The 14,859-nt window shown below is 36.9% G+C and overlaps 1 protein-coding gene across 8 annotated transcripts in view; it reads left to right on the top strand.

Moving 5' to 3' along the window:
* NTNG1 (netrin G1) overlaps positions 1–11,836 on the top strand; it is a 158,178-nt gene extending 146,342 nt beyond the window's left edge. For 7 of the 8 annotated variants that reach the window (XM_071564587.1, XM_071564584.1, XM_071564583.1 and 4 more), the window contains one exon: positions 11,518–11,836. In XM_071564587.1, the coding sequence (XP_071420688.1) occupies positions 11,518–11,744 (227 nt within the window). In that variant the 3' untranslated portion in view covers positions 11,745–11,836. The remainder of the gene's footprint in view (positions 1–11,517) is intronic. The other variant, XM_071564588.1, reaches the window with a different exon arrangement.
* Positions 11,837–14,859: the final 3,023 nt, after the last annotated feature.

Below are 14,859 nucleotides of genomic sequence, written 5' to 3'. Positions count from 1 at the left end.
GGACATTGATACAATATGTGTTTAGAAATATATAACATACTGATTATAGAGTAATTTATTTAGTCTACATTAATGACATTTTTCAACTGTGGCATGACTCAAAAAACCTAAAAACTGGAGAAAATAATTTTAAATAAAATAAAGAATGTACTTTGAAGTGAAATCACATTTGGCAGTTATCTATTCCTCAAGGATCCCAGGTTATTTCAGTCTTCATTAATAATTAAATTTTAACACTTTTGTGCATCACAGTTGATAAACAGAAATGTAAGTACGTTAATCAGCATGTCAAAAGTAATGCAAGAACCATATACAGGTCAGAGAGAAACAGCTCTTACTCACTGGGGTCTTTTAATTCTGGACTTTTTAATATCCTGAATTATCTTAACACTTTGTCATAGCAAGCAATATGAACATCTATGGTTAGAGACATTATCTTTAATTCATATGCATGTAGAAAGAACTTCTCAGGCATTAACCTAAACAAACATATGCTGTGTGCTCTCTTTCTAAGTCTAAGCCAGGTCTATTGTTATTCAGATGTTTTTCTACATTATAGCAAAACTTTAAAGTTGATTAAATGAAATTAGTGCAATTCTGTTACTGTTGCAATAACTTAGTAGTAGCAGCCTGTAAATTAGTATTGTGAAAAATACGTAGGTTGCCTGTATGCATTCTTCATCTGTATAGGTCAGTGTGTAATAATGAATTATGAGTTCTGTGTCCTTATCAAAATGTCACTTTTGAAAAGATAAATTCTCCAAGTCTTTTAAATCTTGTTAAGAGGCACCATAATTAGACAAACAAAAGCAGTTATTTTGTGTTTTAGGACATTTATCTTGAATTGTGTGATATAAATCATTTTTAAAAGTGTTTTCAGGTAAAACACTGGCTAAGACTGCCACATAGGTTACACCTGGGTAGCACGTTGCAAAAAACCCAGTGTGCCTGAAGAGGATTGTGTTGGAAAGTGAGCATCCGTTATCTGAGTTTTCCCATCTAATGGCTGGTCTGTCATGAAGATAAATGCACAGTGATACCTGAAGCAGGTCTGTGTGTAGCAATAAATATTGCTGATGAAAACTGACATGAAGCAGTTAATAGCTTTAATTATTTGATACATTAATTTATTAGTTCTTATTTTAGCTGAGTGCTACATGTCAGCAGTTTGAATCATCTTAGTGGTATTCTGATGAAAAGAGTGGAAAAGTAAAGCATTGCACCAATTAAAATCCCAGTCACAGAAGAGGATATTATCATCCAGTATATCTCAAACAGGAATTGTGATATAAGAACTTGCCTGTTAGTGTCATTTTTTAATTTTAATAAAAGGTAGACAATAACAGGTCATATCTTTAAAGGGCAGATAAAGCAGAGGAGATAAACATTTGCAAACCTTTACCATGTTCCTTATGTATGAGTGCAATTCTCATGAAGTTCTGACTGGTAAGATTAGGAGATGCAATAGATGGCATTGGTAATTTTAATTGTCAGACTATTTAAACATCTTGTGGGATCACATATGACACTTGATGGGACAGTATTTCATAGTCTTTTTTTAAACTTCATAGTTTATAAACCTTTTTATATCTGAGTTGTCAGCAAACTCCCCTGGAAACAGTAATCAACTCTGCTATTGCATTTATCTAATCAACAGTGCAATCTAGTAAACAGAGCAGGAATTCACAGGACCCGCATCATTCTCTCCTTTTTTTAGCACAGGTAACTCATTTTTTTTCCTTGGCATCAGATTCTCTCTTGTTCACTGCCAATAACAACACTTACTCTGAAGAGCTCTGAGAGACCTACAGAGCAGTGGTTTTATCTCTGTTCTAGAACAAACTCAACAAAAGCACTTTAAAGCATTTCATCCACATTCAAAATGATAAATGAATGTAGATTCAGAAAGATCTCCTGATTCCCAACATTATTACTTCAACCAAAAAATTAAATTTAAAAAAAACCATCCCTCATTTCCTACGCTTTGTAGGAACTGTGTAAATGTTTTGCCTTTGCATTGTAACTAATCTTCACATAAATTCCAAACATTCATATCCTCAGAGACTCTACAAATGCTATTTTATGTAGTTTAGAAGTTTATCATAACGTATATTTCCAGGAGATTTTTTTTACTAATTGTTCAATATGTCCCATGTGATTAGCTTTAGACCAAAGTAGTGAGTAGGAATTTTGCAACGCTTAAATTACTTTAGATCACAAATAATTTTAGAATAGCAGTGATGGTAGAAGCCATCAACACATTCTGTCACACTCTTTTTTTCCCTTGCCTAAAAAATTTTCAGAAAATAATTATTAGAATAATTCTAATCCCCTTAATCATAAGGAAATATTTTCAGTTGTGATTACCTTGTCTGGTTTTGCTGCCAAATAAAGTAGTGTGTGGGACTATTTCATGGATTCTGAAATTCTTCAATGTAGTGTTCATTAGGAAGAATAGCAGGAAGAGAAACTTTTTTCTCCATAAACAAAGAGAAGTTATTTGCATTCTTTTTTGTCCATACCATTATTACAAGTCAAACAGCCTAGCTGCCAAGGATTCATTCAACCTTTTATAGCATTCATAATCATGTATTTGAATTGCTGAGCTTTGCATGATCCTGCTTTGGTTTGCTTTCCAGGCTTTCTCCTGCCTTTTTGTGCTCTGTAAAAGCAATACTTGTTGCAGGTCTGTTTAATAGTTCTTGGGAACTTTGAAGAAAGTAATGTTGTCATGCATGAAGCAGAAAATGCTGCTGTTCAGGCAAGGCCATCTTGGTAGCTTTCTGGACAGGACTGGACTGCCTGGCCAGAGGTGTCTAGTGCCACTGCCAGGGAGCAATGGCAGTTGGGGGTTCCACAAAGTGCCATCAAGCCAGGAGCAGAAGAGGAGTGGGAGGGAAAGAGGAATGGGGGACAGCAGGACAGGGAGCTTCCCCAGCACACAGTCCCTCCTGCAGCACCCAAACCAGGGGAGCAGAACATCTCTGATGGCAGTCACAGGGTCAGGCACAGCCTGCAGGCTGCCACACAAGCCTCCAGCGTCAAGGCAGGTCTAGGATCACACCAGGAAGTCTAATGCACAAGGCCAGAATGGACAGAGCCCATCAGGTCACTGGGGCAAGGACACAGGCAAGGGCCCAAGCCCAAATGCACTCCCAGACTGGTGGGCTTGGTGGAACCTCAGATGATGCTTTTCACAGCTCCTTCTCACTGCTTAGGGGCTTCCACAAGGGCCGTGCCCAGCAGTGCATAGCTGCTCTGGCTCGGAGCAGATGCCAAGTGCAGGCAGGGAAGCTGTGCCTCAGGTGGAGAGCCTGCCACAGCCAGAGCCTGCCAGCACACCAGGGCCCCAGGAGCTGCCTGAGATGGGACACCCCTTGCCAGGCCTCCCACCACTGCTCCCACAGCTCTTACAAAATACCTACCAGCTCCACATACATGCCTCAAATTCCCTCTGACACTGCTAATGGCAGTAGCTGCACATCTTTAGGAAACTGAATCCCGTCCTCCAACTGTTCACAGGGCCTTTTGATGACTTCCTCTGCTGTATCTGAGGACTATTTGTGCCTAGCCTGTTATTGATAGTGGCTAGATCCAACCCCCGACCTTGCTGTTGGCAATAGAAAAAAAAAAAAACTCTGTAGTTGCAATTGCTTCTCTTCCTAGTTAAGGAAAGAGAAGACAGATCATGTAGGAATGTTCATTTTTCTCCAGGAAGATAGAACTAATGGCACTGCAGCTTATAGCTTTTTAAGTGGAATATGAATGATAGGGGTATGTAGTCCCTTTTGAGCAAGTAAAGCTGCATTGTAGCTTATTGCTCTCCTGAGATTACCTTAAAATATGACAAGGATCATACCAATTCAGTGGTGCTCCTCCATAAGAAAAGCAATAAAAAGAATAGGGAATTCTGCCCCCCCTCCCTAGGAATCATCCTGTTGTGTAGAAGTATAAAATTGGAACCTCTAAAATCAGACATCTGAAAGGTTAATCAGTCATTTCCTGAAACTGAGGAAGATTGAAAGGTATTAGCTCAACTCTAAATTCTTAGATCACTACATCTGGATTTGTTTTCATCCATTATAACACGCAATCTCATGTAGCTTCTACCAAAGCTACTATGGCTTCTCCATCATGCAAGAGTATCATTTTCAAAACTCAGTTCTCCCTCTTGCCCTTCTGACAGATTTGATGTATTTCTTCTCATTATTTTTATTAATTTAATCCAAGAACTTTAGAGATGAAAAATGAGAAAGCACAGACACAACTTGTGAAAAACAGCAACTTTCTACTTCTGCCACCCTTGCACCATGGTTAAAAGAAAATTACTCTGTAGAGGATTTTGCACTTTCAGTAGCAAAACATTATCAACTAAGCCTACCCAGGTGGATGCCAGGATAAATTGGTACCTATTTACAGGAGAGAGGAATTGCCATCCATTCTGTGGCTGTGTACTGGGCAGAACTCTGAATAATAGCTGCATCTTCTTGTAGAAACTCTGAAGACTTCACCTGCAATTTGATTAAAACTGGCTTAGCTTTGAAGTGAGGGTTTTGCAGAAAGAACAGAAAGTATATATAGGCAAATAATTTAAAAATTCTACTGTAAATTTTCAATGAACACAGAATCTCCATTATCCCTCTATTCACTTACTCTCTGATAACTTAATGAAATCAGTTTGATAAAAAAAATGTGTCACTTCAATTGTACCTCTAAGACAAGGCATTTCTAAGACAAGTCAAGATGGAGATGTCTGCCTTTGAAAACTACTCTCACTTGGTCAGTGTTTATTTCCTAGTACTGCTGACAATTTAATAAATCATAACATTGTTTCAACTTTGCACCAGAGATCTTTATTGTTGTATTAATGTTTGTCATTTTATGACCATAATTTTGACACAGTAAGATATGCTTTAGGCTTGTACTTGTCCACAGTGACTTATTTCCTCTAAAGTATGTGCTTTAGTAGATAAGTGTAAACCAGATTTCTTTTCATGATATCAAAGCATCTGCCTTGTCTTGATTTGACAGTATTCTAAGGTAGTTTTACTACTTTGGCAAACATTGAATTAATGTCACTTCCAAACAAAGAAATTATTACGATATCTCATATAAAAGAGCAATAGCTGTTTTTCATATCAGGTACATTTGTGGATTAAAACCACAGAAGAAGACTGGTCAACACTGACACATGTATTCATGGTAGTAAAACATTTTAAAACCATTTGGCAGTAAAGTAAATGGTAACAATTAAGTTCTACTAATAATCCAACCTTACTTCTCCTTGGAAGACAAGCAAGGGAAGAAATCTCAGTGACAAAACCTTCAATCCAGTTATTACCCACTGGTTATTCAAATGATGTGATACTTAAGTTATAAAAACTTGATGTTCTGTCATGTGCTGTGCAACACTAACTGTAACAGCAATAGGTGTAATCTTTCAGAAGCAGCCTGAATACTTGTAAGTTTTCCCCATGCAGTTACATCTTCTGTCCTAACATGTACTTTATATGGGTGAAATTTCATGAGCCAGGGGAGCTCCACATAAAGATCTTCAACACGTAAAAAGTATATATTGTATTTTTAGGACTGTTTCCAAATAATGGAGATATTTTTTTGTTTTTAACTCTGGCATTTTGAAAATATTTTCATTGCGGTCACTTACCTTCAACGGACACATGTAGCTGGATACAAGTGAAAACAATTTTACACCTTTGCATTTGAATGAGATTATGTGTTTTGCATTCCCTGATTCCATTACTGTCTATTTGACAAACTGTGGGGAAACTATACTTTCACACAGGCAGATGTTTTCTTGCACATATATGCTAAATATATGTGTAGATGTTCATATTCTTTTTAGGCATACATACAACCTTCTTCATTCAGTGCAATTTCCTTTATATTCTGTGATTGTTTTTATCATTTATTGATTAAATGATCCCATTTTTGGAGAATAATGCATATTAGTTGCAGACTCTTCATAGTATTCATAGGAGCTAACTCTGCATTTGACAAGAAATCGCTTACGCTTGGCCTGAATTTACTGAGCTTATTTATGTAGTGAGATGAAGCCTCCCAATCTTGCCATGGCATTTCAATGTGCTGTTCACAGCTCTCTATATATAGACAACCACTGCATATATTGAACCTACCTATGAACATCATTACTGAAAACATGGGTTTCACTCTGCTTGGGTTTTTACTCACTTATGCAGAGGCAGAACATTCTGATAGTGTGTGTGCTGAAAAATTCCTCAGACAGGAGCTCAAGTAATTGTCTTTACTAAAGAGGTACCGAGGAAACAGATGCATTAGAGAAAAAAGCAGCCAAGAATAATTTCTTCACCCACAAGACCTGCACACTCCCAAAGTTATGAACAATGGGTTGAAATGAAGGTCAAAAAATTCTCATTACTTCAGTGGTACCAGTCACAAAACCCACCTACAAACAGTATGGAAAATTCACTGCAGCACAAGTAAGGTCAAAGCTTGCCATCAGTGCTTGTGTAATGTTGTGTAATATATCCAGAACTGTCAACCCACCAAACTGTCCAGGGACTATAATACTCATGATCTGGGAAACAAAAAGGAGAAAAGTGAAGGAATGGTTTTAAAAAGAGATAAAGGGAGAGAGAAAACTGTAACAAATGATGCCACAAAAAATGCCAGAACAAACTGAAGAAAAATAGTGATGGAAGAGAACATAGAAAACCTTGCTTGAAATGAAAAGTCTTCAGAATTCAAGAAAGGAAGCAAGGACCTCTAATAAAATTTTCTTTCTGTGACTTTGTCATTAATTATCTTTATGATGTTTGCACAATGAAATTTTCATCATAAATCCAGACTTCTATGCAGAAAGTGAATGCCACCTATCCCAGCTCAAAAAAAGTTATCCTTTTGAATATGTGCATTTCCTTTCCTTTTTTTAAGTCAATATCCTGTCCCACCTGAATCAGATATGACCATAGGCAAGGCATAAAAAAATTAAGGTAGCACAAAAGAAATGTACAAAATGTACTTTTTCCCTGCTTGGATGGCCTTTAGGAAAGAGAAGCCTAAATGAAACTGTATTGAGGTTGGTTTTCTGTGTGAGCAGCAGCAGACCAAAAGCCCTGTGCATCTGCTCTGAAGCTGCCCAAACACAGTACCCAGAAAGACCATAATCCAGGAGCACAATGCTGTGCCTGAGGTGCCCCTCCAGATCAAAGAGAACAATGCTTGCATTTGTGCTTCCCTGTCTGTATAGCTGCTTCAGAACTAACAGCAGCCACAGTTGTCTCTTTTCTTTGAAGACACTGCAAAGGTATTAAAGTTGAATTTTGGAGAGACTCTGAAGTTTTCATGTATTATTCAGATTTAAACATTTAAGAGGAAAGCAGAAAATTGTCAAACAACTGTCTTACTCTCTATATATTTCATTAAATACCAAATATAAATTCTGTGAAACACTAGCACATCATTTACCCCTTGAACCGCCTGAGCAGACTCAAAGACTGGTACTTTTCCCTTGTTTTCCCTTTTTATTCCATTTCCAAATGTATTAACATTGCAATTAAAAATCAAGAACATTTCGTGACTTGTGTCAAGACATCTTTCGTCATTCTCATAGAGGACTTATCCTAAAAAAGAAGTTTCAATATTTCATTAATATCTCTTACTAATTGCAGGAGTTTTCTGAGTGGGAAGGAGGAAAGAAGGGGTAGCCCCAAGGACAGAAAGGCTTCAAATAACCATCCAAATGGCAATCCATTTCTACATTTTCCTTTTTCCTGTCTCCTTTGTGCAGTGTTTTAAGGATCCCATAATCAGACCGTAGGAACATTGTAAATTGATGAATTATGAAAATAAGTTAAAAACAATTCCCCTTATTTTGCTTTAAATATTTCACTTCCCAGAGTAGTGCAGAGCTGGAGACTGTGCTCAGAAATATCCCCCCAAAAGGCCTGCAAAGCTCTCCAAAGCAAAGCAGATATCTCTGGTTTGGTTTTTAACTGGTTGGTTTGATATCCTGTCTTCTAATTAATGAAGATCTGTCAGCAAAATCACAGCTAATTCAGGCACACAGGTCATAATAGTCAGGTGTGTTGACTTCAGAATTAGATCTGATATTTGCCTCACTTTGCTGTGTTTCAGTCTGATCAGAACTTGATGCGTGATACCATTCAGATGACTTCAGACTCATTTTCATTTCTGTTACTTGTGATGAAGATAAGGCAGAGCTCATTCAACATGTCTACAGTGGAGGCAACACTTCACTGCTTGGGCAGGGAGGTGGCAGGTAGAAGTAGAAAGGGTACAATGGGCAGAAAAGCCCTGGATTGCCAGACTGGCTTCTCCTGCTCCTTGGGGAAACAAAAAAGCTGATGCCAGCCACATGCTGGGCCCCCCCAGCCCCACCTGCTGCTCCCCTTGGCGTTCAGCACAGAGCAAGAGGCCAGTGAGGCCCTGGCCCTTCCTGCCCTGCTCAGCAGCTCCCCCGTCACTGCCTTCTCTGCCTGGAGCCTCTGCTGAACTGAAATGCGTTAGAACATGTATTCTAGGAAAACACAGTGTCAACATTAGAAGCATTGTTAATTTCCATAACAAAAACTAATATATCTGCTTTGCTTTGGTCTCGGCGGGATGTTGACTACCTTTAGAGCATAAATTTTGTTTTAAATTCCAGTGAAAGTACTTCCCTTTGTGTTGCTGATGTGCTACACTCATTATCTATAGCTAATCCGATTCCTAAAATGAAAAAACATAATTAGTTAATAAGTTTTAAAAGTAATCCTGACCATGCTTTCAGGAAGGTGAAAATAGCATTAGATTTGGTCAAAATAAAATTAAAACAAAATTGGCAAAAGTAATAAATAATGGGATTTCATAACTATTTTCAGAATTGTTTCATTTAACTTCCAAACCACAGTTGCCATCTACTTGATACATATATGCTCACATATGTGTGTGTGTGCAAGAGAGATACAAGCACAAAATTAAGAAAAGGAAAGCTGTAACAATACAAGTTACAATCTGCCAATTCCAGATTTTTCAGCTACGCAGTAGTTTGCTGAGAACTGTAAAATCTACCTAATTTACTTTAATGTGTTTCTGAGGACAAACATTTAAAAGCATGTGAGAATAAAGATGAACCTTTTTATCCATCCCTTCATTAAGTACATTTTAAAAACTTTCTAATGAGAAAGAAATGCTCTGATTTAGAAATCAGTGTCTATAATGTTGCAACCAGAATTTTGTAGACAGCAATTTTTGGAGGCCTTTGCCAGCAGCCCACATCAGTGTGTCAGGCAGAACAGCCAGCATGGAGCAAAGCACCACCTCAGCACCCTGCAACTACAGATCCCATCTGGGCTGAGGGCCTCTCAGAATAACAGAGTATAGTCAGCAAAATAAGTTTTAAAATAGGGATGGTATTAGCTTTATAATAAAAAAATATTAAATTAATATTGTTTACTTAATACTTGGGAAATTTTGGATAAACTATTCCAGGCAAAAAATGTGAAATATCTGCTATTTAAGTGGGATTTAATGAACTATTGAATCCCACTCAGTCAATTGCCTGTGTTGCTGGGACAGATATTTCACCATTTTCATTGCCTGAACTGTTGGAAGCATCCCAGCAATGAATAGTCTAGAACATGCAGATTCAGTAGCTGCACCATCAGATAAAGTACTTGGATTTTGCATATTGAGACAGCTACATATATACAATATTAATAACAAAGTCAACATCAAAGATACATAGCCTCAGTTACAAGAGTTGCAATGCAAATATTGACTTCTAAAATATAGTTCATTTTTTCTGCCCATTAACCGTTACATTTTCTGGGTTGTTAATCTCATCACATTTATTTGGTGATGACTTACTCTTTCTTTTACATAAGATAAACACTATTTTTGTAGTGCCTACATGAAACATTAAAATTCAGGCATAGGGTCATCATGGTGTTGTTTATTGTACCTTAATATTCAAAGTTTTCCACTAGAATTCAGAAAATGGACAACAATATTAAATCCATAGATCTTAGTAAAAATTTTGATTGCTAAAGGAATCACTAAAAACCCAGTGATTTAACTGTTCTCTCTCAATTGCATCTACAGGTTTCTAACACATTGCATTATTATTTGTCCCACTTGGATGCCAAACATGAGAAAGCATTTGTCAGTCCTTCTAGAGTGTGAAAATTATTCTTCTGAAAGCAAGCCAGGACAGATAAGATTACCATTGAGGTTACTGGTGCACTGAAAGGGTCCAGATGTACGTAGAATTGTGTCACTTAAAAATCTGGACTATTTCAGTTGTAGTTCTTGGGATATTTGGGTTGCTTTAAAAAATAATTAATTAATATTTGTAAAACCGTATTTTTGGTAGCAATAAACAGTAATGTTTAAAGTAAAGTTAACAATATTTTCCCTATTTTGAATTATTTAGGATATTTCCAGACTAAGGTACACATAAACAGCATATAACGTTGAGTCTGTTTCTACACGAAATAATTTCCCTAATTTTCTGAGTTAAAATTTTCCTGTTACATTTTACCTAGATGATAGGTTTAAGGTCTTTATTAAAACTGCCTCTCAAAACTGCAGAGCTTAATCCAGCACATACTCTAGTGATATCACCTGGAATAAAACAGATTGATACATTTAATTAGTATGTTCCTCATACCTCTGCATTTTGACCTATTAAATACTTCAATTAAGTAATACAAAGTAAAGCTGTCAAGTTTTCAAATACTATAATATTATGCAGCTCTAAAACTTTAGTCTGTATTATTTTCTCTTAAATATTTTGTGAAATTTATATCTGAAGTTATCAGGCTAAAATATCTAAGACAATTTTAAGATGTCATGTGCCAAAGTGGCAAATCTAATTAAGATTAAATATTGCCTCTATAATGGAAATAACATTATCTTTTTTCCAGATGTATATGTAAAATAACCCCCATCCAATAGCATGCCGAATTTCCTTCCTGTGCTTGCCTTATAGTTTTGGCATAATTTTTTCAGATCATTAATACATACAACTCTTGGTTATAAAACCTTGCCTTCTCATGCAGATTTTTTTACTTCAGCAAAGTCATATTGCATTTTAACCACTGTTCATGGTTTCCAAAAGCTCTAGCTATGCTACCCCTTTCAAATAATAATACACCTACCTACAGTTCCAGTTTAGCAATAACTATAAAGATGCAGACATTAGCCCAAGGAATGTATTCATATTATTTTGTTATTAATCACTCATATAAAACAATTAATATCATAGCCAGTGTCTTAACTGGATGAGATGATTCTTCAACACTAGAGACTTAAAAAAAAAAAAAAAGGATGAGAAAATATCAAACCAAATAAAAAATTCAAACTTCCAGTGTTTGAAAAAGCATGCCCCCTGTTTATGTGTCACAGGAAGAGGAGGGAGGTAGAGCTTTAATTCTGGTTTTGGTGCAGTTTCTCCTGTAGATGAACTTCTATTTATTCTGCTTTTCTTTCCCTCCCTCCCCTGCTATTTTGCAGCAAACGTCTGTGACAATGAACTGCTGCACTGCCAGAACGGAGGAACGTGCATCAACAACGTGCGGTGCCAGTGCCCTCCGGCCTACACTGGCATCCTGTGTGAGAAGCTCAAGTGTGAAAGGGACCCAGGAGGCTGCAGCCAGAACTCGGGCCAGGGGGCAGTGGCACACGGGCTCCTCTTGTTGCTGGCTGCCCTTCTGGGAGCAGCAGGACTCTGCTCATTGTAGGCTCTGTGTGCTCGATGGCATCACACTCAGACTGCTCCAAATGAATGTGCCACCTGAAAACAGGACAACATCCAAGCGTTTGCTACTGAAACCTAAAAAGGAAAAAAGAGAGAAGAAAAATAACCACATACAAACTAAGAAGGCCTAACTGAACTAAGCCATATCAATCAGTTATGGACAGGGCTCTGAGTCAAGACTGTTCACCTCTGACTTGAGACACGTTGGCAGCTGCCTGTTCTGTCAAAACAATCAATGCTGGCTGCAAAGCTTCCACAGGACTGAAGTGGCTTTGAGAGCCTCCAGAATGGGAAGAGAATTCAAACACCATTTGCTACTCTCTCTGGTGAGCTGCTGAACCTCCGCCCGGTGTGTGGATCGACCAAATCAAGGCATTCTTTGCTGTCAGTGCATTGTGGGTATAAGGAAATCTGTAAAAGCTGCCATATTGGCCTGCTTCAGTCCCCAAATCCTTCCCAACCTGTGCTTTAGTGAACGTTGCTCTGTAACCCTTGTTGGTTGAAAGATTTCTTTGTCTGATGTTAGTGATGCACATGTGTAACAGCCCCCTCAATAAAACTCAAGCCAGTCATACCCTTGTATACCTTAGAAGCACTGCATCAGTAAGATGCTGTGTTCACCTATTGTACAAGAGTGGCTATAGGACAAAAAGTGTATTTATCCTTTTGTATTCAAATGAAGTTATTTTTCTTGAAATAATGTACAATGTAGATTTTTTGTATTATTGCCTATTTGTGTTACCAGACAATTTATTAATGTATTTAATTCTAATCAGATAAGAGAAAAATATTACTTTTTATTTAGTCCTTTTCTTTTTCCTTTCATTTAATTGTGCAGAGATTTCTCTGTATGGGCAACGTGCTGGCATCAAAGAATATCAGTTTACATATATAACAAGTGTAATAAGATTCCACCAAAGGACATTATAAATGTTTTCTTGTTGCTTTAACACTGGAAGATTTCAAAGAATAAAAATTCCTGCATAAACAGTTCCAGGATGACGTATTGGTATTTCTTAAGGCCTTTTTAGGAAAAAAAAAAACCAAACCAAAACAAACAAACAAAAAAAAGTTGTTGATTTTACCACCTAATATCCAGAAGAAACCCAGATTCAGAAGCAGAAATTACATCATAACAATCTAACCTGGCTTTATTGTTACTACTGTCATACTCTTGCAAGCAGCTTTAAATGTAAAGGACATCATTTACTTGAGGAAGCTTTCATCAAATCCCAAGCTTGAAAAAGGTATGAAAAGTTGAAAAGTACTCATTTTGTTCTCTCAGTTAATCATAGGCATTATTCCAAAACTAAATTACAAAGCATCTCAGAAGCTAGTCTTAATTCATACTATTTTTGTGGGTGTTATGGCAATAAACAAGTAGATATAACCACAGTTTATTTGTTTCTCCAAAAGCTTCATTAAAATAATATGTTTGTATATGTACCAGCCTGCTTAAGAAACTGCAAAAACGGCAGCAATCACAAAAAAATACCAAGATTTAACTTTTAATAAAGTCAAATTTAATATTTAGAAGTAATGTCAAAATATACAGCAGTGAGTAGATAAAAAGTGCTGCTCCAGCAAATAAAGTTTATTTCAAGTATTGCCCAAGGTGTAATAAATTCTTGTTTCTGCCTTTTATTAGCCCAATTACCGAGTGTGACAGAAAAGGATAGCAAGAATAGAGAAGCAAGCCAAAACCACAGCAGTGTTTCAAAGTCCTGGGAAAAAAAATAAAATCAAAAGGTAGCAAGACTGTGAGAATTTATTTCCTGGCAATTTTCATCATAATGGCTATAAATATTTTACCAACATAATAGCCTAGTGAGGAAAACAATTAATCAGCAAAAGAAAAATACCTGAGACAAATACATTCTACCTGGCTGCCTCTTCCAAATGGTGAACAGCCCAGAATTTAGGGCACTGCCTTCCTGGGTAACTTCTTTCTGCTGAGGAAGCAGGTTTTGCAGGACAGCCTCCAGAAGTGGGTAGGGAAACCAGGTCTTCCTTTCTAAAAAGAAAAAGGATTCTAAAAGAATCCTATGAAGAAACTGATGACAACAACCTGGTGCTTCTTCAGGCTGTCGTCTTGACCCTTCATCATGTAGAATGCTGGCTGTTCACTCTGCCACTCTCTTTTGTGGGCTACATAAGATAAGGCACAGATAAATTAAGTGCTTGGTTGGTTGGTCATGGCCTACATGAGATCACAGCCATGTTTTAGAAGTATGTTCACAACAATAAGTAGGAAATTATATTGAGCAGACTCAATGAGGAATATAAATGCTAATACAGGTGATATACAGAGCCACAGATTACCTATAATTAAGTGGAGTTTTTATATTAAAATGTGGAATTTAAGTTTTCTTAAAGCTTATTAGCACAGACCAAATTTAGATTGTGTAATTATTGGAAAAGATGCACTTTAATTGTCATTGTAAACTCAAGGCTTTGTGAAAGTGCTAAGGAAGCGCGTTACGCACACTTAGTTAGAAGGGATTCTGCCAGCAGTGCTGAAATATAATGAATATAAAATCACAATCAATTCAGCTGCATACCAATTTCATATAGTTATGATCTCCTAAACCAGGGCAGAGTATATGGCTTTCCACGTATTTAGCTACCATTTCGTGCATTTTATCCTCTTTCACCCATTAAAAAAATTACAATTTTATACAGGAGTACATTCAGTGGAAAGTCTTCCTATCAATCATCCTTTGCTTCAGCTTCATTATTTTTTCCTCTGAACTTCACAGAACTTTATTAATTGGAAATTTTGAGTAACAGTTTCTGTTACTGTATTCCAAGTATATTTTCTAAAATTACATGTGCATCTTTGAGAGAGATGTATATCACTCAGCATTGCTTTATCTGCATTTTTTATTTAATTCAGTGTAAAATAAAGGCACAACTTGTTCCCCATTTCAGAAGCTATAAAGAACAGATTCATTTTTATGAATGTCTTCATGGTAACATGTAGTTGCATTGTCTGTTTTATTTTTCACCTCTTCCAACATATTTAGGTGTCTCGGAGTGGGTATCCTTTTGTGTGAATGCCTGTAAAACAATAACACATTCATGACACTGAAAAAGGG

Source organism: Pithys albifrons, chromosome 10, assembly GCF_047495875.1.
Source record: "Pithys albifrons albifrons isolate INPA30051 chromosome 10, PitAlb_v1, whole genome shotgun sequence".
Taxonomy (NCBI): Eukaryota; Metazoa; Chordata; class Aves; order Passeriformes; family Thamnophilidae; genus Pithys; species Pithys albifrons.
The sequence above is the reverse complement of the archived record's forward strand: the minus strand, read 5'-3'. Positions and strand labels throughout refer to the sequence as shown.